The sequence below is a fragment of the Hylobates moloch genome, unplaced genomic scaffold (assembly GCF_009828535.3).
Source record: "Hylobates moloch isolate HMO894 unplaced genomic scaffold, HMol_V3 SCAFFOLD_15, whole genome shotgun sequence".
Classification (NCBI taxonomy): domain Eukaryota; kingdom Metazoa; phylum Chordata; class Mammalia; order Primates; family Hylobatidae; genus Hylobates; species Hylobates moloch.
The window spans coordinates 95,066,055-95,091,333 of record NW_026652290.1 but is presented as its reverse complement, the minus strand read 5'-3'; the positions used below and the strand labels follow the sequence as shown (position 1 = coordinate 95,091,333).

The window sequence follows — 25,279 nt, the reverse complement described above, 5'->3', positions numbered from 1 at the left end:
CCTTCAACACTTTTTTTTTCTCTTATTTTTTATTTTTTGGGGCCACACTCTGTCGCCCAGGCTGGAGTGTGATGATGAGATCTCGGTTCACTGCAACCTCCACCTCCCCAGGCTCAGGTGATTCTCCTGCCTCAGCCTCCCGAGTAGCTGGGACTATACAGTTAGGCACTACCACGCCCGGCCATTTTTTTTTTTTTTTTTTTTTTTTTTGTAGAGAGAGGGTTTCACTATGTTGCTCAGGCTGGTCTTGAACTCCTGGGCTCAAGTGATCTTCTTGCCTCGGACTCCCAAAGTGTTTAGATTACAGGCGTGAGCCACCAAGCCTGGCTTTTTTTTTTTTAAGTCATGTGAGACTTTAGGGGAAAAATATGAAGGCGCAGAGAAGCCTGGGGAGCTGTTTGCAGGAGGTATCAACTCATCTCTACTTTGGTGTCTGCAGAAAAAAAAAAAAAAGCCACACAAGACTAGAAGGGTCACCCTAAGAAGAAAAGGACAATCCAGCAGTTCCCACAGAACCACAAGCCCCCACCTTCTGCTTTGTGTCCTCCAGAAACGCAGTGCCAGCCACCCTTCCCCTACAATCCACCCGCAGGTCAGTATCAGCTTGCTGGTCGTCTCCAGGAAGTACTGAAGGGAGAGGCTCACAGCCTCAAGAGCCTTAGAGAGCTCAGAGGACCCTACGACAGCCCAGCTGCCCACCACATCTAGCCCAGAGGTGACCTCCTCTATCCGAGGACACAGCCCTGAAGGTAGAAAGGCTGGGCTTTGGATCTCGGGTGACCGGAGAAGCAGGTGATGGGCCTCCGGGAACCCCGAAGACCCCAGGACGAGCCCTCCCCGTTTCATCTGCAGCCCACTGCGGCGGAACAGTTCAAAGGCCCGAAAGGGTGACATGTCCTGGTGGTTACTTCTGATTTGTTGGGCGAGGAGAGGTGACAGAACCACCAGCCCTGCGCTGGGCCTGCTGCAGACGCAGGGGGAGTGCAGGGCGTGTCTCGGGACCTGCCGGGGTTTCCAACCAAACCGACAGCTTGGAGAGCCAGCACTTCCTTTCTGTGGGGCTGAGTCTCAGCTCAGCTGCCACTGCTGGGAGCCACCGCTCCCTGAAGTGCGGGGACAGGGAGAGGATGGTGCCACGCTGGGGAGGAGGCAGGGGCGGCCTTCCCTCGGAGGCTATGTGACAGGAGCAGTGTAGAGGAAGTGGTTTCCATCACAGAAGGCCGAAGCTCTGCCTTCCACAGGGGCAGAGACGGTGGCGGGGAGGACACAGAGGGAAGCCAGGTGGCATTTCCCTTTTTTTCCAGTAGCCTTGCTCTGTCACCCATGCTGGAGCACGCTGGCACCATCGCAGTTCACTGCAGCCTCAATCCCCTGGGTTCAAGTGATCCTCCCGCCTTAGCCTCCCAAATCACTGGAATGACAGGCATGAGCCACCACCCCCGGCCTCACTCTCCTTCCTTTTGGTGAGAGCCACCATCGCCTGGGGGCTCACCGCAGGTCTTCAGCCCTTGACCCAAAGGGAGTGGAGGGGCTCTCCCTAAGGGAGGGCCCTGCGCCCTCCAGCCCTGGCGCCCGGTGATGCGGGTCAGCTCAGGGATGTCCCCTCCGTGCTGGGCTGAAGCAAAGCCCAGCACCCAACGCCGAATGGAAGAAAGAAGCACGATGGCGTGGTTTGCTTTTTCTCTCCGTTTTGTTTTGTAACCTAAGGAAGCAGAGGCTCTGAGACCACACACAGCAGCGTCACCCGTCCCCGGAGGCACCCCGGCAGGGACGGGCAGGAGAGGAGACCCCCGTTCCTGTGTGCGCAGTCGCCCCGCCACGGTGCTCTCCGCAGGGGTGAGGCAGGAGGATGGGTGGAGGCGCCAGCCTGTCCTCAGCTGGAAGGGCGAGGCGTGGACAGGGATGGTGGGCAGGTCACCAGCAGGACGTAGGGAGCCTGGCCACTGTCACACGGCGGTGCGCGTGGGTGTGCCGGGCTGGTTCAGCCGCAGGGTTTTACACAACCAGCCGGCAAAATCCACTTCTTCCACCTCGGACCGCTTGATGAAGGTGTGGTTCTGCAAGGAAAGGGGAGCCGTGAGTACCTGGGCCTGGAGTCACAGTAGGACGGGGAGGGCCAGCGTCTGCCCAGCCCTGGCAGATGGTACAGGACAGAAAGCAAAAAACAGAGGAGACCCTCCTTTCCCTGGAGGAAGATGCACTCGGGGTAGGACACCCAGAAAGGGGCAGCAGCGTGTGCCAGGCCTGGGAGGGGTCTCGGGATGCTGTGCTCCCCCCGGGGCGGGGACACCACCAGCCCGGCAGCCTGCGCTCCCAGAGGAGGGTCTATGCTCAAGCAAGCCCAGGGTCCTCCGGCCTCTGTGGACACTGGGCCGGATCATTCTCTGGGGAGGGGCCGTCCTGGGTACCGCAGGGTGCTGAGCAGCGTCCGTGGCCTCCACCCACTCCATGCCAGGGGCTTCCCCAAGTCGTGACACCACAATGTCCTCAGCCATTGCCAGGGTCCCCCAGAGCAGGACAGCCCAGGCAAGAACAGGCTGTTCTACAGAACTCCGTGAAAAGCATTGTACAGGCACCGTCCCACTCGCCAGCACATGAGGCTGCAGAGCCCCTGGAGTGTGGCTCCCGTGGCTTGAGAACAAAAGCCTCAATTTTATTTCAGTTTAACAAATTAATTAAATACTTTTACTTAGGCCGGGCGCGGTGGCTCACGCTTGTAATCCCAGCACTTTGGGAGGCCGAGACGGGCGGATCACGAGGTCAGGAAATCGAGACCACGGTGAAACCCCGTCTCTACTAAAAATACAAAAAAAATTAGCCGGGCGTGGTGGCGGGCACCTGTAGTCCCAGCTACTCAGGAGGGCTTGAACCGGAGCGGTTAGTGACAGGTCAGCCACTTGATCTGGCCTGGGTGAGGAGACCTGTTTACAAAAAAAAAAAAAAGAGCTTTTGCCTTTTTTTTTTTTTTTTTTTTTTTTTTTTTAGGTGGAGTTTCGCTCTTGTTGCCCAGGCCGGAGTGCAGTGGTGTGATCTTAGCTCACTGCAACCTCCGCCGCCCGGCTTCAAGCGATTCTCCTGCCTCACCCTCCCCAGTAGCTGGGATTATAGGCATGTGCCACCACACCCAGATGATTTTTGTATTTTTAGTAGAGACAGGGATTCACCATGTTGGCCAGGTTGGTCTTGAACTCCTGAACTCAAATGATCCTCCTGCCTCGGCTTCTCAAAGTGCTGGGATTATAGGTGTGAGCCACCACAACCGGCCTTAATTTTTATTTCTTGAGACAGTCTTGCTCTGTCACACAGGCTGGAGTGCAGTGGCATGATCTCAGCTCACTGTAACCTCTGCCTCCCAGGTTCAAGCAATTCTCCTGCCTCAGCCTCCCAAGTAGCTGGGATTACAGGTGCGTGCTACCATGCCCAGCTAATTTTTGTATTTTTAGTAGAGATGGGGTTTTTCCATGTTGCCCAGGCTGGTCTCGAAATCCTGTCCTCAAATGATCCACTTGCCTCGGCCTCCCAAAGTACTGGGATTACAGGCGTGAGCCACTATGCCTGGCCCCACTTAACACATTTAAACAGCCATGTGTGACTAGCGGTTGCTGTACAGGACAGCACATGAGAAGCCTCTTGGTTGGAAGGGCTGGGGAGGAGGGCGGGTGCCCTTGGGGAAGAGGCTGTGCTGGGCCACCCCACGGTGGGTGAGTAGAGGCCTTTGGGGTTCCCAGGAGGGTGGTGTCCAGGACCTTGGGCCCCTGAATGCTGCCTCTTTTGTAGCTGAAGGCAGGCTAGGGTGCCTATCTTCCTAAAAGTCGGTGTAGGTATGGGTGAAAAACCAACCAACTTGATAGGACACATCTCAGCTAGGTCCAGGATACCCCATTTTTAAGAAGCTGATTCAAAAATGGCTATTTCAGCCAGGCGCAGTGGCACATGCTTATAATCTCAGCACTCTGGGAGACCTAGGTGGGTGGATCACAAGTTCAAGACCGGCCTGGTCAACATGGTGAAACCCCATCTCTACTAAAAACACAAAAATTAGCCGGGTGTGGTGGCACGAGCCTGTAATCCCAGCTACTCGAGAGGCTGAGGCAGGAGACCCGCTTGAACCTGGGAGGCGGAAGGTGCAGTGAGCCGAGATCGTACCACTGCGCTCCAACCTGGGTGACAAGAGTGAGACTTCATCTTGAGGGGAAAAAAACCCAAAAATCCACACACAAAAACTAGCTGGGCTTGGTGGCACCCATCAGCAGCCCCAGCTGCCCAGGAGGCTGAGTAGGAGCATCACTTGAGCATGGGAGTTGGGGCTACAGTGAGCTACAGTCACACCACTGCATTCCAGCCTGGGGACAGAGCAAGGCTGTATCTCAAAAATTTTTTGACTAGGTGCGGTAGCTTACATCTGTCATCTCTGCACTTTGGGAGGCCGAGGCACGTGGATCACCTGAGGTCAGGAGTTTGAGGCCAGCCTGGACAACATGGTGAAACGCTGTTTCTACTAAAAATAAAAAATTAGCCGGGTGTGGTGGCGGGTGCCTGTAATCCTAGCTACTTGGGAGGCTGAGACTACAGTGAGCTGAGATTGCTTCGCTGCACTCCAGTGTGGGCGACAGAGTGAGACTCTGTCCAACTCTCAAGAAAAAAACAAAACTGAAAGCCACATTCCAGTATTGTAAGGCACCCGGTTGGGTGCCTGTAGCTGGCATCTCTTCTTTTCTTACAGGCACAGAAAGTAACGGGCTGTCTAGGAGGGTGGCGTCTCCAATCTGCCAATCGGCTGTGGAGGGGTTTGAAGGTCGCTGATGGTGGCTGTGGTATGGGAAAGCACCCGGGATGCAGGCTGGGCTGAGGGCAGGAGGATGGTGCCCAGGGCCCTCCTCTGAGGGTGTAGTCCCCGCTGGGGAGGCAAGTTCCGGTGAACAGCTAGGCTTCCGAGGATATCAGAGGGTGGGGGTTTAAGGGGACACCGAAGTACACACAGCCTCGGGGGACCTGCTTGCCAGTGTGCAGAACAGGGACGGTCACCCTCTAGTTTGCAGGGAAAGGAGCTCGGGGGGCTGAGAGCTGCCTCCAGCCTCTCATGAGGGCAAACGAGCTCGGGGTCTTGTCCTGTGGGTGCGGGACCAGCACCAGGCAGGAGCGGCGGAGCTCAGAGCTCACAGCTGTTCCCACGCACACACCCTCTGCTCCCCGCAGCCAGCCCAGGATGGCTTCTCTCATGGACGAGGGAGACCCACAGAGGGTCCTCGGCGTGGCCCGGCACACCCGGCCTGCCCACATCCTGGTCGCAGGTGCTGGCTCCCCGGGCAGGGCCAGGCCCAGCTGCCTTGTTTCCCGGGGCCTGGGTGGCAGCCTGCACCCTCCCAGCCCCAGAACCCGCTGGCGTCACTCACTGTGAGCATCTTCAGGTCCGCCCGCTCCGCTGGGTTCTTGATGAGGCTGAGGGTTCCAAGAGGCAGCACCGGGAGGCAGTGGGGGAGACAAGATAGGGCAGTTAGTTGGTGGCCCCGGGGCACCTGCGTTTGGGCCGTGGTCGGAGGAGGCCTGGATCTGTGGCACAGACCTGCCTGCTCTGCTCTGCCTCCTGGCAGAGGACGAGGGTTCCACCTCTGCACTTTGGTGCCAGGGGCAGGACACCCCCTGGGGGGAGGGTGAGAGGGAAAGAGGGTGGGAAACCCTGCCTGGCGGGTCAGAAGCCTGGACGCAACCCCAGCTAACTTCCTAAGAAAACCCCAGGCCCGGGAGCCCGGACGCCAGCACGGAATGTTGTCCTTCACAGCAGAACTGGCTGAGGCAGGAGCCGGGAGCAGTCGGGGCTGCGGGGGCTCTTCACAGAGCAGCCCTGCGTGTGGGTCAGATGCCGTCCATGGCCTGCCGGAGCGCACGCCAAGGGCCCGGGGCAACTTCGGCACCAGGAGTGCGGTGCCGTTCCACGGCGTCCCGAGCTCAGACACATGGACCGGCCCTATGGGCAAGCGGGGTGTCCCCAGCTCCTTCCCCGTGGTCTGCGGCACATGCCTATGAGGCCCACGCCACAGGTGCTGCTGGGTGCTTGGGGGCAGGAGAATGGAGAGGGGCTGGCGACCCTCCTGCAACCTGCGGGCGGATCTCGGGGAGCCCACAGTCAGCACACCAGGGGTCCGGGGACCAGGCAGCAGCTTCTCCTGCTGCGACACCGTCATGTCCACAGGGCCTGCGATCCTGCTTCACCCCCGGGCTTAGGGACAGGATGGCATGGCAGCTGGGAGCTGCAGCACCACAGCCCTGGGAAAGGGAATCTGGCTTCCCGTTGGGCTGAGTCCTGCCTGAAGCTGTGCTGGGATTCTGGATGGGCAGGCTGGGCCACGGGCCCCACCCAGGACCTGGAAGGAGTGGTACATCTGGGTCCCGGCCAGGGGTGTGGGTGGCCCGGCTCCACCTACCATTTATTGACAAACTCCTGGAAGTCGGGGGTGAACACACCGTTGGGCAGCTTAGGAGGCGGCTGTGGAGGAGAACAGAGGGTAGGGTCAGCCCTGGGCATCCTCAGGGACCCTCGGCTGCAGCCCTCCCTACCCCTGTCTGGTCGCCCACCCTGCAGGCCTGGCCGACACCACATGCCAACTGGGCTGCACCTTCTCCCGAAAGCTCTCGTTTGAGAGTCATGGCTGGTTAGAGGGAAAGAGAGCGGGGTCCGCCCCCCTTTAATAAACAGGACAACCTCTTGAGTCTCGTCACTTGCTTCCTTCCCCAGTGTCACTGGCTGAAGGATGAGCTTTGGGACTGGGCCCCACAGAGGGACAGCTGGGTCCAAAGTTATTTTGTTTTGAGACAGTCTCGCTCTGTTGCCTAGGCTGGAGTGCAATGCCGTGATCTTGGTTCACTGCAGCCTCCACCTCCGGGGTTCAAGTGATTCTCCAGCCTCAGCCTCCTGAGTAGCTGGGATGACAGGTGCCCACCACTGCGCCTGGCTAATTTTTATATTTTTAGTAGAGACAGTATTTCACCAGGTTGGCCAAGCTGGTCTCGAACTCCTGACCTCAGGTGATCCACCCACTGTGGCCTCCCAAAGTGCTGGAATTATACACCTGAGCCACCGTGCCCGGCCAAACTGGGTCCACAGTTTTAAGCCCAAGCACTGGGGAGCCTGGCCCGACATACGTCCCTGGAGCAGGAGCGGCCATGTAAGTCGTGCCAGCAGGGCAGGGTCAGGCCTTTCCTGCACAGGGGCAGGGGCGGGAAGAGGCGGGGGAGCAGTGGGGGGATGTGCTCACTGGGCCTGGGTGTGGCTGCTAGGTGCAGGGAGAGCTGGGTCACCAGGGCCACCCCACCTGGCTCTGTCATCATCTTGCCATCCAACCCCAGGCCTAGCCCAGTCTGCAGGCAGCTCAAATGCCCGTTTCTCTGCCCCAGGTCCAAAGGGCCACCAAAGACACAGAAAGCCCAGGGAGGTGGCCCGGCCTGGTCACGTGGCCAACAGGACCTTGGGGTGCAGTCCTGTGCCTCCCTGACACCTGCGGGCCTGGAAGGAGGCCACGTCCCTCCTTGTGCCTTGGTTTACTCATCTGGGCGGTGGAAACCTCACACTGCGGCTCACTGGGTTGTTATGGGGGCTGACGGAGCAGGAGCCACCCCGGGACCTACAGGTCCTTCTAGGCTTTCTGGGCCTCCTTCCAAGAGGCGAGGGCCATGCCTGTACCTTTCTCCGTGGAAGCGGGGTGATTTATGAGTCCACGCCCACGGGCTCCAGGACGCTCTCATGCAGACACACTGGGCCACCGCTCAAGGGGCAGGCTGGCTCCTTGGCCTGAGCCCAGGGCTGCTGGCACGTGCCTCCCTCTGGACTCAGGGTGAGAGGCTGCGGTGGGAATTCTGGGTTCGTCTTCATAAAAAAACAATGCCCTTGGGAAGGAGCTGGGCTTGTGCAGCACAGCAGAAGACGGGAGATGCGGTGCACGTGGAATTGGCTCAAGAATCGCTTGAACCTGGGAGGTGGAGGTTGCAGTGAGCCAAGATCAAGCCACTGCACTACAAAGCTAGACATTGTCTCAAAAAAAAAAAAAACAATTAGCTGGGTGTGGTGGTGCGCACCTGTAATCCCAGCTACTCGGGAGGCTGGGGCACGAGAATCACGAGCTTGGAAAGTGGAGGTTTCAGTGAGCCGAGATGGCACCACTGTACTCCAGCCTGGGTGGCTCTTGCTCTGGTCAGAGAGAGACTGTGCCTCAGAAGAAAGGAAAAGAAAAGTCAAAAGGCATCAAGCACAAACCTCGTTCACAATATAGTCCAGCAGTTCAAAGATGGCCATGGCGGGCCGGCTATCCACCCCGTGACCTGCACAGGGAGAGAGATGGAGGTGAGATGGGCCGATGGCCACCTCACTTCTGCTGGGGGTTGGGCTCCCAGGGGGCTGATCACCACCGGGCGCCCTCCTCCCCATGCCAGCCTAAATTGGAGGCGGGTGTGCAGAGGCACTGGACGAAGCTCCCCTGCCTGACTCTGGGTTCCATTCCCTGGGACAGCTACTCCTTGCCTGAGCCTCTAGTGAATTAAAAAACAGGCAAAAGGAACAAGAACATTTTTTGAGAAGTCACACATTTGGCTCAGTGAGGCTTGCCGGACGTGCCAAAGTCATCACCCCTCCTCTCTGGAGGGCAGGGGGAGGGACGGTGCTGACTGCAGGCAAGGACAGCAGTGTGACCTTGCATGGAGCTGCTGGCGGTGATGGTGGCAGGCCCCGAGTGCCACTCAGGACGGGAGACCGGCTAGGGGTGGCTGACCCCTGTCTGAGAACCAGCTGGCCAGGCCTGAGCTTGGCAGCTGGACTTTCGCCTTCTGCCCGTCCTGAAATGGGCAGGCGGGCTGGGGTCAGGGCTGGGGATGGTATACCACCTGGGAGTTGGGACTGGGAGAGGCTGAGGCTAGGCCTGAGGATAAGGACTTGGGGGACTCTCCCTGGGATGAGATCAAGACATCCCAGCAGCCTGGCTGGAGGGGAGGAGGCGGGCTTGCCAGTGCTGTGAAAATCACCTCACAGCCCCAATCCATCCAGGGTAGAAGGACCACAAAACGTGGCCCGTTCATGTCATAAAATACTACTCAGTCTTTCAAAAGGAGCCAGGCTCTGACACGCACCATGGCATGGATGACCCTTGAGGACACTGTGCTCCGGGAGAGAAGCCACACAAAAAACACAGAAGGCCACACAAGTGTGTGACTCCATTTCTGTGAAATGCCCAGGACAGGCCAGTCCACAGAGGCAGGAAGGGGATGGAGAGTGACAGCTGATGGGGACGGGGTTTCCTCTTGGGGAGCTGAGAAGGTTCTGGAATTAGAGGTGATGGGGCACAGCACTGTGACTGAAAACCACTGAACTGTTCACCTGAAATGAGTGAGTTGTGGGGTGTGTGCTTTGTAGTTCGGAAACATGGTTTTAAAACCAACCATAGTCCGCTACAGGGGCCTTTGGGGTCTAACGCCACTAACTCTCCCTGATGTCTGACTTTAAAATAATCACAGGACCCTCCGGTGATTCTGCACCAAGCAGGGTCCGCCCCCGGCTCTTCCCTCAAGCGGTGGAAGTGTCCGCTCAGCCATCTCTGACTGGCGTCAGGGAGCTCCCGCTCCCGAGGTGCCCGCCCTAAGCGCCGGATTGTCCTCTTCGAGCCCAGCTGTCCCCGGGGCCTGAGCCCTCCCGCCCCCTCCCGGGCTGCGTCCCCTCCTGTGTGTGTTGGGGCTGGAGCCAACAGGCCACTGAGGGCCATGCCAAGTCAGATCTCCACTTCAGGGCTCCCTGGAAGGCTTGGCCCGCAACACAGGAGCGTGTCACCTGCAGAATCCAGGCTCTGCGGTGGCCAATTCCTTCCACTTTTCTGTACGTTTGAATGCTTTCAGGACAAAATGTTGGAAAACCCAACTGCCCAGGGGCTTGGCGGCAAAGCCGTGCTCCCAGATCCCTCCAGCTGGCAACAACAGGTGCAGCTGCCCTGGACAGAACAGGTTTGGGGCGCTCACTGCTTCCAGCTCTGTCCCCGGAAACCCCAGGACCATCTGAGGACTGCTGACCACAGTCGGCACCATCCAGGCGGACAGGTGGTGCGACAGGGGCAGAGGGGAGGCAGCTGCTGGCCCCGGCACAGCAGGCCCCGCGCAGGGCACTGCGCGTCCAGACCGGAAGTTGCAGACTCAGGCCGTACCGCTGATGGGGCGCCCGGGGGGCCTCGGCCGAGGCGAGATGCTGTGAGGCTCTCCTTCTTCCCCGTCGACCACGGGCCGGCCAAAGATGGCCTCCAGCTCCTTGGCGTCGGGCGGGGGGATGGGGTACCTTCCGATGGCCAGCTCCACCAGGGACAGGCCCATGCTCCAGATGTCCGACTGCACCGAGTAATGTGTGCCCTGCAACCGCTCCGGCTGCAGCACAGCCAGGGAGGAAAGAGCCCAGAGGGGCGAGGATGGCAGCTGGAACCCGGGAGGCTTGCCCCGTTACAGCCCCCGTCACCCTCCCCATGGCTAATGACCGCAGCCATGGACGGAGAGCTGTTAAGCAATTCGACCTCCCGGCTCGCCCCCCAGGGCCCCCCTGCAGCACTTGCTGCAGAGGCCTCCAGCCCCAGGCCTGGAGCTGGTGTTGGCCACAGCTCTTGAAGAGCCTGCAACGCTCAGCACTTTTGGGAATAGACGATGGGCCCCAGGAAGCAGGGGCCTCCTCCACAGCTAACATCTCAGAGGCTGCTCCAAGGCTCAATTTGGCAGGTTGCTGAATCCCCAGTCATTTCCTAAGACTCCAGAGTCCAATTTCTTGGTCCAGAAATTAACTAAGGGCTGGGTGCGGTGGCCCATGCCTGTAATTCCAGCACTTTGGGAGGTTGAGGCGGAAGCCCAGGAGTTAAGACTAGGCTAGCCAATATGGCGAGACCCCGTCTTTACTAAAAACATTTTTTTAAAAGTTAGCCAAGGTTGCCGGGCGTGGTGGCTCATGCCTGTAATCCCGGCACTTTGGGAGGCCGAGGCGGGCGGATCACAAGGTCAGATTGAGACCATCCTGGCTAACACGGTGAAACCCAGTCTCTACTAAAAACACAAAAAATTAGCTGCGTTTGGTGGCAGGCGCCTGTAGTCCCAGCTACTCGGGAGGCTGAGGCAGGAGAATGGCATGAACTCAGGAGGCAGAGCTTGCAGTGAGCTGAGATGGCGCCACTGCACTCCAGCCTGGGTGAGAGTGTGAGACTCTGTCTCAAAAAAAACAACAACAACAACAAAAACAAAAACCAAATTACCCAGCTGTGGTGGCACATGCCTGTAGCCTCAGCTGCTTGGAAGGCTGAGGCAGGAAAATTGCTTGAACCCGGGAGGTGGAGGTTGCAATGAGCCGAGATTGCACCATTGCACTCCAGCCTGGGTGACAGAGCAAGACGCTGTCTCAGGAAAAAAAAAAAAAAGAAACCTGGTAGGCATTGCTAGAGACAAAAACCTACGAGAGAATTCCAACAGGAAGAGATCTGGCCGGTCGCGGTGGCTCAGGCTCACTGCTAGTGGAATCCTAGCACTTTGGGAGGCTGAGGCAAGAGGGTCACTTGAGCCCAGGAGTTCATGAGCAGCCTGGGCAATACAGTGAGACCCCGTGTCTACAAAAGATTAATAAATTAACAAATAAAAAATAAAGAGCAAGGGGAATCCGAAAAGCAGGCTCCCAGGAGGCACCAGCTTTAGACGTGCCTTGTGGCAAGTGGGGAGAGCTGATGGAGGGGAGGGTGCAGCTTGGGTGGGACTGTCCCGGGGGTGCTAACAGCCATGTAGGAGCGTGTTCCCATGAAATAGCTGGGAAAGCCTTGTGGGAGGCGGGGAGAGCTGTGCAGGAGAACTGGGAGGGACAGCTGCGCAGGAGAACTGTGGGGGAGAGCTGAGGGGGAGAGCTGGCGGGGAGAGCTGGCGGGGAGAGCTAGCAGGGACTCACAGCCATGTAGGAGCGCGTGCCCACGAAGGAGTTGGCCATGGAGTCGATGAGCTGGCCGCTCACCCCGAAGTCACACAGCTTGATCTCCCCTCTAGAGTTCACGAGGATGTTGGAGGGCTTCACATCTAGGGGCGGCAGGCTGTGGGTGAGGGGTGCCCAACAGTTGCCTGCCGGCCCACGGGGCTCTGGGAGGGCGAGCTGGGCCTTACCTCGGTGCATGATCTGGTGCTTCTCTCGGAGGTACGCCAAGCCCCGGAGAACCTGCAGGGGAGCGCGGAGGGAGTCACGGGACAAGGCCGCCGGGGCTTAGCCCCTGACCGAGCCCAGGGGTCGGACCTGAGCAGCCAGAGCTGGAGCGAGGGACCTGCAGCAGGAACCCTGTTTCAGGCTGTGAGGAGCTTGCTGGGGTGGAGCAAGCGAGGGCAGAGACGAGACAGCGCTGACAGCCCTGTGCTGGTGTGTGCAAGTAAACCCCGGTTCCCACATGGCCGCAGTGCAGCTGATGCCATTACTGCCTTTGATTCAGAGCACACGGCTCAGCCCCAGGGAAGCTGAGACGGTGGCCCACGGCCCGGGAGTAGGCTGGGCTGCTGAGTTTGCCCACATCAGCCTGAAGGGCAGCATCTGGGGTCCCAGGGACTGTGCTAAGGGCCCCCAGACGGGACGGGCTAAGGGTGCCCGGGAAGGACGCCGTTTCCCCCAGGCCCAGCCTGGAAGGAGCATCCCGAGAAGTGAAGCAAGCAGCACAGGCGGTGTGACGGCAGCTTTCGACTCTGAAACGCGTGTCTGGCAGCCCGCGGCCTGTGTCTTAATCCCACACCGGTACGGGCAGGCGGGACTCAGCCCCTGCTATGGACAAGGTGCAAGCTCCTAGAAGCAACCCGTGGGTCTGCTGAGACCACACGGCTCTGCGGAGCAGCTGTGCTGGAGACTGGGCAGCAGAGACGCCCTCGGCCCTGGTGACATTTCTAACAGCAAGGGGGAGTGTGTCTGGAGGTCCTGGCGTCCCACATCCCACCCCAGAGTCTCCCCTTCAACAAGCTCCTGTCCCCTGCAACGTGCCAGCTGCTAACATCCCCCTGCCACAAGGGGCAGAGGGGACCAGCGTGGCAAACAGAAGATGCTAAGAGTGAAGAGGGACCTATAACATCTTCACTCGGCAGACGGTGACCTCAGGCCCCAAAAGGGACGTCACTTGTTCAAGCTCCACAGGGGGTGGGCACAGCCTTGGCCACTCTCTCTCTGCAGGGGCCACCCTAACTCCCACCACACTGTGAGTGGCTCCTGGAACCCTGGCCGTGTGGAAGCGGTCCGTGCAGAGTGTGGTGGGGGCGCGACGTGGGCGTGAGGTGGGTCTGCAGTGGGCTCACCGCGATGCTGACTTTCCCCAGGATCTCCTCGGGAATCCTCTTGGCCTCTTTCAGCACCTGGTCCAGGGAGCCGCCATCCTAGAGGGCACACAAGGAGTGAGTGCAGGCTCTGCGCAGGTGGCCGGGAAGCCACGGACGCGTCCCCCAACTCCTGGCGAGGGGGTGGTCTGCCTGACGGGAAGCAGGGGCCAGAGCCCAACTCCACCCACTGGCCAAGGGCAGGGGGTCTTCCGACAGTTCTGCCTTTGGGTCTGAACACCCACCCACAAGGTGTGAAAGAAACAGGGCCCAGGGTGCCCCCGCCTCCCATCCCATCCTCGAATCAGTTGCGTGACTCGGCCCTCCTGAGGTCGCCACGGCAGAGGCTCTGCTCCAGGCCAGCCCAAGCCATGGCCGGGGGCTCAGCCAGCGGTGGGGCCCGCACTCCTTGCAGCCCGCGTGGTGGGCTTGTCTGTGCGCCATGGGAGGCGGCCAGGCTGGAGACCAGCTTCTTGGGCCTGGGTCCTCTTCCCAGCACACGAAGGGAAGGGGAGGGTGAGGGCGTGGAGGAGATGAGGGTGCTGCCCCATGTGGGAGGAGGCGGCGGGTTGCTGTGTGCCTGTCCAGACCCCCATGGGGGCTCCCTAGCCAAGCCCTGCAGCTCCACTTCTGGGCATCTGCCCTGCACCTGTCCCTGCCGTCTAGGGCAGAAAGGCCAGGCCGAGTAGGACCGGGTGTCAGGGGGTACATGGACTGCAGGAGGGACCCCAGTGAGGCCAGCCCAGGTGACAGTAACCTCGGCCCCTCCCCACAGCCTGCGGTCTCCTCGCCGCTGTGCCGGGGATCCTGTGGAGGGCCTGGAAACGAGTCATCGCGGGTAGGCCGGTCCCTGGGTGTGGCCCCACATCCATGTCACAAATGATAAAACAAATTCTATGTCTTGCCCAAGGCTGGGGGGCAAACCTGGGGACCAAAACCCCCAAACGCCAAAACCCCAGGCACTGGGAGCCACCCAAGGTGCCTCTTCAGAGGCAGAGGCTCCGGACACACCTGCCAGGCCACCCCCAGGACAGCAGGGGGTGACAGGCTGAGTTCCCACTGCCACCGTCTGGTGTACGTCTCTTCTGCGCTCAGCAGAGAGGAAAGTGGAACTGAGGCTGGAGAGGGTGGGCTGGGGGAGCCTGGATTTCCCCATCATGCTGCTCCGGGACTCCTGCAAAAGCCCAGCCTTCCCTGGGACGGCATTCACATGGGTGGGAGGAGCCGGGGGAGAAATCCTGGGACTCAGGAGTGCCGGGGTTGCCGCTATCTGGCCATTTCTGTCCAGCTAGGCTCGGAGAGAAAGGCTGAAGGCAGTTCTAGAAAACCCAACACGCTTTGAGGCCTCTAGAGCACACATGTGACTCCATCCACCAGCTCCAGGCTGAAGACACAGACACTCAGGGTGAGAGGGCAGGTATGGCCAGAGCTCAGACAGCCCAGAAGGAGGTGCCAGGACGGGAGCTCTGGTGAGCCAGGGCCAGGAGGAAGCTGCTTCTATTCTCAGTTTTTATCAACCTACCTTAAAAGAATTATTTAAAATGAGGCCAGACATAGGCTGGGAGCAGTGGCTCATGCCTGTAATGCCAGGACTTTGGGAGGCTGAGGCAGGTGGATCACTTGAGGTCAGGAGTTCAAGACCAGCCTGGCCAATATGGTAAAATCCCATCTCCACTAAAAATAAAACAGATTAGCTGGGTGTGGTGGTGGGCACCTGTAATCTCAGCTACTCGGGAGGCTGAGGCAGGAGGATCACCTGAACCCAGGAGGCAGAGGTTGCTGAGAGTCGAGATCGTGCCACTTCTCTCCAGCCTGGGTGACAGAGCAAGCCTCCTCAATTTAAAAAAAAAAAAAAAAAAAAAAAGCCGCACGTGGTGGCGCAAACCTATAATCCTACCACTTTGGGAGGCCAAGGCAAAAGGAATGCTTGAGCTGAGGAGTTTGAGACCATCCCAAGCCACAGAGTGAGACCCCATGTCTACAAAAGATACCAAAATTAGCCGGGTGTGGTGGCACACACCTGTAGTCCCAGCTACTCAGAAGGCTGAGGTGGGAGGATCCCTTGAACCTGGGAGGTCAAGGTTGCAGTGAGCCGAGATCGCACCACTGCACTCCAGCCTGGGTGACAGAGCAAGAAGACCCTGTCTCAAAAAACCAAAAACCAGAAAAAGACCAACAACTCGAAAGAGGCAGGATGGCGAAAAACAGACAGACGCAACAAACGCAACCCTAAAACCCTAAAACCCCTGCTCCCCAGCACAGCTCCTTCAGTCTTCATTTCTCCTGGGGTCGCAATCAATGTTTGTTAGTGAGAAAATTCAAAGAGGCTTTCCCCGGAGATGAAGGCGGGCGGAGTGCTGTGCTGCAGCCTCATGAGCTGGCGGAAGACGCCTCACAGGAGCATCGCTCTCTCTGCAGCCGCCTTTCTCCACTGTGACATCGGGGCCAGGTCACTCTCTGGGGTGGGGCCGACCTGGGCACTGCAGGGTGCTGAGTAGCGTCCCTGGCCTCCACCCACTCCACGCCAGGAGCATCCCCCAGTCGTGACAACCACATACATCCCCAGACAGTGCCAGGTGTCTCCTGGGAGGGAGAAGTGCCCCTGGTTGAGAAGGGCTGGTCTGCAGCTACAAAGACCAAAGTCTGGCAGGGTAAGCAATTTGTCTGAGTCACAGAGACAGGATGTGGTGCAGGGGGGATTGCAGCTGTGTACTGCTGACCCCAAATCTCACTCTGTGCATGACCATACACGTCTACCGTGTGTGTGTGTGTGTGTGTGTGTGTGTGTGTGTGATGTTTAAAATGGTCTTGTAACTGTAATTTTGTTACGTAGGTAGTAGGTGCACACATTTTTCTTATAAAAAATTCAAATGAGGATAAATTACCCGGATGCCCATCACTTCCACCATTCTCCCCTCAAGTGTGGCTTATATTGCTCCAGATCTTTTCTCTTCTCTCTCTCTCTTTCAGACAGGGGTTGCCCAGACTGCAGCACAGTGGTGTGATCTTGGCTCACTGCAGCCTCGACGTTCTGGGTTCAGGCAGTCCTCCCACCTCAGCTTCCCAAGTAGCTGGGAGTACAGGTGCGCCACCATGTCCTGCTAATTTTTTGTAGAGACGGGGGTTCCTCATGTTGCCCAGGCTGCTCTCAAAGTCCTGGCTGAAGAGGTCCTCCCACTTCAGCCTCCCAAAGTGCTGGGATCACAGGAGTGAGCACCCGGCCCCCAGATCTTGCTGTGTATTTGGAAACACAGACTCAGGACCCACTCTCTTGCCCAGGCTGTAGAGCAGTGGCTCAATCACAGCTCACTGCAGCCTCGACCTACTGGGCTCATGTGATTCTCCCAAAGCACTGGGATTAAAGGCATGCTTGCCCAGCCAGAGTTTAAAATAACATCGAAATGGGCTCATGTCTGTAATCCCAGCACTTTGGGAGGCCGAGGCAGGACGGTCACTTGTGGCCAGGAGTTCAAGACCAGTCTGGGCAATATGGAGAGACCCTATCTCTACAAAAATAAGCAAATAAATTAGCTGTGCATGGTGGCTCTCGCCTGTGGTCTCAACTACTCGGGAGGCTGACGTGGGAGGATAGCACCAGTGCACTCCAGGCTGGGCAACTCAGCAAGACCCTGACTTGAAAATACAATAAACAGGCCGGGCGCGGTGGCTCACGCCTGTAATCCCAGCACTTTGGGAGGCTGAGGCGGGCGGATCACGAGGTCAGGAGATCGAGACCATCCTGGCTAACACAGCGAAACCCCGTCTCTACTAAAAATACAAAAAATTAGCCGGGCGTGGTGGCGGGCGCCTGTAGTCCCAGCTACTTGGGAGGCTGAGGCAGGAGAATGGCGTGAACCCAGGAGGCAGAGCTTGCAGTGAGCCGAGATCGCGCCACTGCACTCCAGCCTGGGTGACAGAGCGAGACTCCGTCTCAAAAAAAACTTAAAAAGCTACTCGAGCGTGCTGGCACACCTGTAGTCCCGGCTACTTGGAAGGCTGAGGCAGGAGGATCGTTTGAGCCCAAGAGGTGGAGGCTGCAGTGAGCTAGGATCATGCCACTGCACTCCAACCTGGGTGACAGAGAGAGACCTTGTACCCCCTACCCCCCCAAAAAAAGAAAGAAAAAAATGCAAAATAAAGATGACATAGAAATATGGGGAAACAGCGTAGAAATACAGGGAAATGGCTGCAGCAGCCAGGACACGGATGCAACATCCCGTGCGTGCCGAGTGCCATCCTGGGAGGAGCTCATACAGTCCTCACCCCAGCAGGGACTACGACCTCCCTCAGCTTCACGGCAGAAGTGGCAAGAGTCCTGTCCCAAACCCGTGGTAAGGGTGAGCGGTGGGGCCGAGATCTGACCCAGACGCCCATCCTCAGCCCCGGTGCTAAGCTGCTCACTGGGGTGGCCTGGGAGGGAATGAATCAGGTGCTGGGCAGCCCCCTCCGTGGAAACCTATGGGCACTCGGGTGAATTCCGAGAGCATCGTTCAGCATGGAGAGAATTCACAGGGCTGGCGAGGACGGCAGGGATGGCCCCCTTGGATGACTTTACTTCCAAGGATGCTGCCCTGTCAGGGCTCACTCGATGCTTTAAAATCAACGCATTCCACGTTGTTTTTGTTTGTTTGTTTGTTTTGAGATGGAGTCTCGCTCTGTCGCCCAGCCTGGAGTGCAGTGGCGCGATCTCGGCTCACTGCAAGCTCCGCCTCCAGGGTTCACGCCATTCACCTGCCTCAGCCTCCCAAATAGCTGGGACTACAGGCGCCCGCCACCCTGCCTGGCTAATTTTTTTTGTATTTTTTTTTTAGTAGAGACGGGATTTCACCACGTTAGCCAAGCCAGAATGGTCTCGATCTCCTGAATTCGTGATCCGCCCGCCTCGGCCTCCCAGAATGCTGGGATTACAAGTGTGAGCCACCGCCCCTGGCTAGACAACCTTGGGACTTTTAAAGGATGCACTCCATAAACATAGACAGCACAGCCTGTGTCTCCCTCCTGCATCCTGGTGGTCTGTGTGGTGTCCCCTGGGGTGCCAGCACCCACTCTGGGAACCCCCATTTTAAATTCACCAAGAATAGAGGTTGGGGGTGGGTTGCCACACTCCCCTTTCTGCATGGGAAGAAGGGGGCTCGAGAACTGAATCAGCCACACAAAAGGAGGATGGACAGAACTCCTGAGTAGCGAGGGTGCCTGCCGGGCGCGAGGAGGAGGGGGAAGACGAGGAAGACGAGGAGGAGGAATAGGGAGCACCACATGACAGAGGGGCCGCCTCAGACCACAAAGCGCTTCCTCATCCTTTCCTCGCCCTTTGATGCCACCGGCACCGTGACTCTGCGAGCAGCGGGGCAGACGCCGGGTCTCCCTCGCAGGCGGGAAAGGGGCTCCAAGGCGGGTGCTGCCTTGCTCGGGTCACATGGCTACGTGAGGGCCTTGCTCAAATTCACTTCCTGCCTTCATTACAAAACTGTCAAAGGGGATCGCACGTTTGCATGGTGTCACCCAAGCATTCTGGTTTTGCAAAGGACGCTGTGCGGCGGGCGGTCTGATGCCTGATGAGCTCGGTGTGGCGGGGTCGGCAGCATTTCCTCCGGGGTTTTGAGCTCTGGCCACTTCTCCTTTTGTTCCACCCAATCTCACCCGCTTCTGGGCTTCAAGGCCAGGGTGTCATAACAAGGGGGCACGTTGGAGTCAATGGAGGGGCTGCCTATGCCCCACCCTAGAGACTGTGATCCCACAGATCTGAGCTGGGGGAGGCACAGGCCTGCCTTGACAAGCTCAGACTGCCACCCCTTCCTAAGAAGGCCATTTAAAAACAGTCATCAGCTTTGTTTTGTTTTGAGACAGCATCTTGCTCTGCTGCCCGGGCTGGAGTGCAGTGGCGTGACCAAAGCTCACTGTAGCCTCAACCTCCTGGGCTCGAGTGATCTTCCCACCTCAGCCTCTCATGTAGCTGGCGCTACTTTTATCCCCATTTTTAAATGTTGTTAACAATTTTTAAACAGGCACGTGCCACCACACTCACCTAATATTTTAAATTATAGAGATGGTTTCTCACTATATTGCCCAGGCTGGTATCGAACTCCCGGGCTTAAATGATCCGCCCACCTCAGCCTCCCAAAATGCTAGGATTACAGGCATGAGCCACCGTGCCCGGTCTAATAGGGATCAATTTTTAATTGCATCTACCCTGGAACCCAGCAATTCCCTCACACGGCTTAACTCACAGGCTTGCCTGCGAGTCAGTGCCGTGTTATTTGCGATGGGGCAGAGACTGGAAACAACCTCCGTACCCCCCAAAACGGGAGGGTTTTCCCTCTATGCTGTCATAAGGACACCCGGGAGATAGCAAGAGAAAAAGCAAAGCTGGGAGGAAGGCATGAGTGCTTAAAAAACAAAATCATTGGCTGGGCGCAGTGGCTCACGCCTGTAATCCCAGCACTTTGAGAGGTCGAGGCAGGTGGATCACCTGAGGTCAGGAGTTTGAGACCAGCCTGGCCAACATGGTGAAACCCCGTCTCTACTAAAAATACATAAATTAGCCAGGTGTGGTGGCGGGCGCCTGTAATCCCAGCTACTCGGGAGGCTGAGTCAGAAGTATCACTTGAATCTGGGAGGTGGAGGTTGCAGTGAGCCGAGATTGCGCCACTACTAGACTCTAGCCTGAGTGACAGAGTGAGACTGCCTCTCAAAAAAACAAAAAGAAAGCAAAACAAAACCAAAGGCGTCTATATACACATACTTGTATGGCATCGACTGCCTTGAGAAGGATCCCCTGGAAGCCAGCGCACTGTTGCCTCCGAAGAAAGGGCCCGTGAGGCGGTCTTCCTTCTCCCCAATATGCTCTGTTCCGTGGAGGCCCTGCCCCTGCCCCTGCCCTGGATGCACTCACCATGTGCTCCATGCAGATGCTGATCTCCCCGTCGCTGTAGAAGGCCCCGTAGAAGCCCACGATGTACGGCGAGTTGCACTCATGCAGGACCTGCAGCTCACGGATGATCTGGTTCCGGATGGCTGGCTTGATCTCAAGGTGGATCAGCTGCCAGGGAAGAAGGGCGAGACTGGCTTAGGGGGTGCCCGAAAATGGGATGAAGGCATTTGGGGCCTCTGCTCTGTAGGCGTTCACAACAGTGGTCAAGACCAACTCAGTACCCCCTCTGCAATTCCACCCCCAGGTGTCCGCCTAGGAGAAGTGGACACATACGTCCACACAGAAACGTGTCCACAAGTGCTCGCAGCAGCAGGACTCACGGCAGGCAAGGATGGAAAGAACCCAGGCGTCCACCCAGGGCAGAACAGGCCAACCCAGCACAGCCCACCCCTCACCGAAACAGGACTCAGCCGTAAAGACGAACCAGGCCAAGACCCCGGCCACACGTGGGTGAACCCTGAGGATGTCATGCTTAGTGCGAGATGCCAGACACAAAAGGCCACACAGTATGTGATCCCATTTCTGTGAAATGTCCAGGACAGGCTGATCCAGAGACGGGAAGGGGATGCATGGATGCCGGGGGCTGGAGGAGGGGATGGGGGTGACTGCTGATGTGGACAGGGTTCTTTTTGGGGTGATGGAATACTGTAAAATTGACTGTGGTGATGAGGACAATGTCGTGAATATCCTACAATCCACTGAGTCACATACTTTCAAAGGGGACACTGTAAGGTATGTGAATTACACCTCAATAAACCTGTTTTCAAAAAAGACCAATTAAGCAAACACTTAATTCCCACTCAGTTGTAGTGGGAGCTGCGTGAAAGCGTTTTTCCCCATCAAATCAGACTTTGACAAAGTGCTCGCCTTTCCCAGGAGGGAGGCAGGGCAATGGCCCCCCTCCAGGCCTCTCTCCACTTGGGGTGGGTCTATCCCGAGCCCCTTCCCACCCTCAAGCTGGAGACACCCCGTGGAGACGTTAGTCACACAGAGCTGCGGGCGTCCCTGAGAATTCTCCCTCTCCTTCAACCCAAGTTCAAGATGGCAGGGGAAATCTTCATCAAGTTGACCCCGGTGCCACTTTAAAAAGGCAAGAAGCCAAAGATCCACTCGAGAGATGCAGAAAGGAGGCCTGGCGTGGTGGCTCACGCCTGTAATCCCGCACTCTGGGAGGCTGAGGTGGGCAGACTGCTTGAGGTCAGGAGTTCGAGACAAGCCTGACCAACATGGTGAAAGCCCGTCTCTACTAAAAGTACAAAAAATTGGCCAGGCGCCATGGCTCACGCCTGTAATCCCAGCACTTTGGGAGGCCAAGGCAGGCAAATCACGAGGTTAGGAGTTCGAGATCAGCCTGGCCAACATGGTGAATCCCCATCTCTACTAAAAATACAAAAAATTAGCCAGGTGTGGTGGTGCACACCTGTAATCCCAGCTACTCAGGAAGCTGAGGCAGGAGAATCACTTGAACCCAGGAGGCGGAGGTTGCAGTGAGCTGAGGCTGCGCCACTGCACTCCAGCCTGGGCGACAGAGTGAGACTCCATCTCAAAAAAAAAAAAAAAAAAAAAAAAGATGCAGAAAGGACATCAGATAAAACACCACGGGCAACCCCTAACCCCATGGACAAGCCCTAGGAGAGCCAGGACACCCAGCACGGCAAGGAGCAGCCTGAGGCTTTGGGCCGGCACCCTGGAGAATCACAGCATCCCGCTCCAGCCACTGCAATAAGACAAGAAAAAGATACGGTTTCCACTCATCCGCCACAGAGGCAAAGCCAGTCCCCGGTGCAGTCAGTGAAGGGGCGGCCAAGCACGGAGACAGCTCCTTCCTGGAGGACACCTGGGGTCAGGACGGGAACAGGAATGGGTAAGACCACCTTGACATGGCAAAAATGCCACCAAGGGCCAGGCGTGGTGGCTCACGCTTGTAATCCCAGCACTTTGGGAGGCCGAGGTGGGCGGATCACGAGGTCAGGAGATAGAGACCACGGTGAAACCCCGTCTCTACTAAAAATACAAAAAATTAGCCGGGCGTGGTGGCGGGCGCCTGTAGTCCCAGCTACTCGGAGAGGCTGAGGCAGGAGAATGGCGTGAACCCGGGAGGCGGAGCTTGCAGTGAGCCGAGATCGCGCCACTGCACTCCAGCCTGGGTGCCTGGGTGACAGAGCGAGACTCCGTCTCAAAAAAAAAAAAAAAAAAAAAAAATGCCACCAAGGAGAATCAACCCGGGTGCCCAAGGAGCAGCAACAGGGAGGTGACACTGGGGCCGGGCCTTGAGGAAGGACAGAGTCACCATGAGGAGGCGATGGGGGAGGGTGTTCCAGGCAGACGGACAAAGAGCCGCCTGTCAGCGGGCATGGAGGCATGAAGGAGCTCTCGCTGCGTTCGGGGCAACAGGAGGCTGACCGTGGCCACAGCACAGTGTGTGTGTGGGGAGTGCCCCCTGCTCTAGGCCTGTGACCTTGAGAAGCATGGCAGGGCCTGGGGTACGGTGCCCAGCTCCCCCCACCTGGCCGCTCCTCAGGCTAAGCGTCTCCCACCTTGACTGCAGCCCTGGCGCTGCCTGCCCCTGCCTGCCCCTGTAGCTCTGGCTTCTCCCCTCAGACCAGCCTGCAGAATCCAGCTCCAGATGGTGGCCCCTGGGCCACCCCAGCACCCCAGGATGCTCTCCCCTCCAGCCAGGCTGTAACTGAGAGGTGCTGGTGCTCACTTCTGTTGCACAAGGGCCTGGTACTGAAGCTCGGATGTTCACGTGGAGGTTGGGAGATTTACCTGAAAAGGCCACGTTTGTTTTCACAGCAAGCCCTTGAAGCTTGGTGCGTGTTTTCCATGTTCAGCACATCCGGACTGACTGCATTTTAAGAGCCCGGTAGCCACATCTGAACAGGGGCTGCTGTCTTGGATGGCTCAGCTCCTGACCCAAAACTTCAAAGGAGCCACAGATGGGTGACAAGAAGCAGTAAAGAGCGCGCGTTCGGCAGGCCGTCGCGAGTCGTGATTTAGGAGAGGAAGTGGCGGGCGGGCTACTGGGAGGAATCCCAGAGGCCTTGGAACCCAGGAGCCCCTAACATGAAATGAGGCTGTCGGAAGCAAAAGGCCTTCTAGAAGGCTGTAGTAAATAGCAGATGCACGGGAGGCCAGTCTGCACAGGGCGGCTGCGGCGTGCTCTCAGTTTTAATGGTTCTGTAATACCTGGGGCCTGTCGAGCGAGCATTCCAGATGAACAGGCAGCCACCACAGAGGGTGTGCGGGGTGAAAGACAGACAGACAGACAGGAGGGGAGGGGGCGTTCCTGAGCACCTGCACCCTCTGAAGTTCACCCTGACAACCCCGGGGGATGGGTGTACTATACTGCCCCGCTGGTGCTGACTGAGCAAGCCCAGGTTCGGAGCCTTGGAGCCATGTTCCCAGTGGCATTAGCTGCTAAGTCAGGATTGGGGCTGCCTCGGGGAACGCTGGAGCCCGTATTCTTTCCAGGACACCACAGCCCAGGCTGTGCCAGCTCTAATAGCTGATTAAATGCGGATGGTGTCAGGGTGTTAAAACTGAATGCCAGACCTGGCTCGGAGGTGGAGACGGTTGCTACGGAAGAATGAGGAATTTGAGCCAGGGGTGGGGTTGGGGGATTCGGAGTAGGAAAAGAGGGGAAAGAGCTTCACTGAGTGTCGGCGAGAGCCGGAGGGGGAGAGGAGGACCAGGCCGCCACCCCGCAGGCCTGGAATGATCTCAGCAACATCGTAAATCATGGATCAGAAACTGACAGCTCCCGAGCTGGATGTAGCCAACAGTCACGTGTGGCCCACACTGTGCTTCCAAACATCCTGAATTAGCTGTTGTCAAAAATTGGCAGAGAGCCAGGGGCAGTGGCTCCCACCTGTAATTCCAGCGCTTTGGGAGGCTGAGGCGGGAGGATCACTTCAGGCCAGGAGTTCAACACTGGGCAACATAGCAAGCCTTCATCTCTACAAGAGATTTTAAAAATTAACACACAGGTTGGGAGCAGTGGCCAGCTAGGGGACCGTAGTGCAATGGATTCTGGAGGCTCAGCCCTGGCAGCTGCTCCCAAGCCCGAGCAGATCCAAGAGAGTTCAAATCCAATTCAGGCACGGACCCCACACAGCCTCAGCTTTTTCAACTGTAAAATGGGGCTGCTGCTCAATTTTAATGAGAACACATGTCAAAGGTGTTGGCAGCGGCTTCGACTCAGGTCGTCACTTGTGAGACAGCAGCTGGTACTGTGAGGTGGCCTTGGGCAGGCCATGTGACCGCCACCCTGGAAGTAAGCTACGGCGGAGTGGAGGAACTCAGAGGCAAGAACAAACAATCTCATCTCTGCTATGAGCACGGGCAATTCAAAGAAGCCCCACATGCGTAACAAGCAGCAAGCTCTTCACCTATCTCCCCGGCCCAGGTAACGCAGGGACGCTGCTCCAATGGGAGAGGGCTCAGAGGCCATGGTCAAGCCAAGAAGACATTTACAAACCAGCATGACCTTAAATACCGACAAGGCCGGGCGCGGTGGCTCACGCCTGTGATCGCAGCAATCTGGGAGGCCAAGATAGGTGGATTCCTTGAGGTCAGGAGTTCGAGACCAGCCTGGCCAACATGGTTAAACCCCGTCTCTACTAAAAATACAAAAATTAGCCAGGCATGGTGGTGCGCACCTGTAATCCCAGCCACTCAGGAGGCTAAGGGAGGAGAATCGCTTCAACCTGCGAGGTGGAGGTTGCAGTGAGCCGAGATTGCGCCACTGCACTCCAGTCTGGGTGACACAGTGAGACTCTGTCTCAAAAAAATAAATAAATAAAAATAAGTAAATAAATAAGATGAAATGAAAGGAGCCCTCGCAGCCCCACCTGCATAGCAGCCAGAGCCGCTGAGCCCACGAGCTCAATGCATCCTCTCCCACCCTGAGTTTTCGGGTACTTTAAAGAAAACCTAATTTTGAAAGAATTATAGAAGCACAGGAAGTTGCAAAAATAGTACCGAGAGTCCCGTGCGCCCTTTCCCCGCCTCCTCCGAGGTGACTGA

At 57.6% G+C, this 25,279-nt stretch overlaps 1 protein-coding gene and 1 pseudogene across 1 annotated transcript; both read right to left on the bottom strand.

The window, feature by feature from the left end:
* Positions 1-1,668: 1,668 nt before the first annotated feature.
* On the bottom strand, positions 1,669-24,704 carry MAP2K2 (mitogen-activated protein kinase kinase 2). Its single transcript, XM_032177691.2, has 11 exons — positions 24,643-24,704; positions 24,123-24,330; positions 20,213-20,359; positions 13,303-13,380; positions 12,142-12,193; positions 11,933-12,057; positions 10,176-10,389; positions 8,249-8,313; positions 6,423-6,484; positions 5,394-5,439; positions 1,669-2,057 (listed from the first exon to the last, which is right to left on the bottom strand). The coding sequence occupies exons 1-11, from the start codon at positions 24,702-24,704 to the stop codon at positions 1,947-1,949; spliced, it is 1,170 nt and encodes a 389-aa protein (XP_032033582.2). The 3' UTR covers positions 1,669-1,946.
* On the bottom strand, positions 5,447-6,414 carry LOC131381359 (uncharacterized; annotated as a pseudogene).
* Positions 24,705-25,279: the final 575 nt, after the last annotated feature.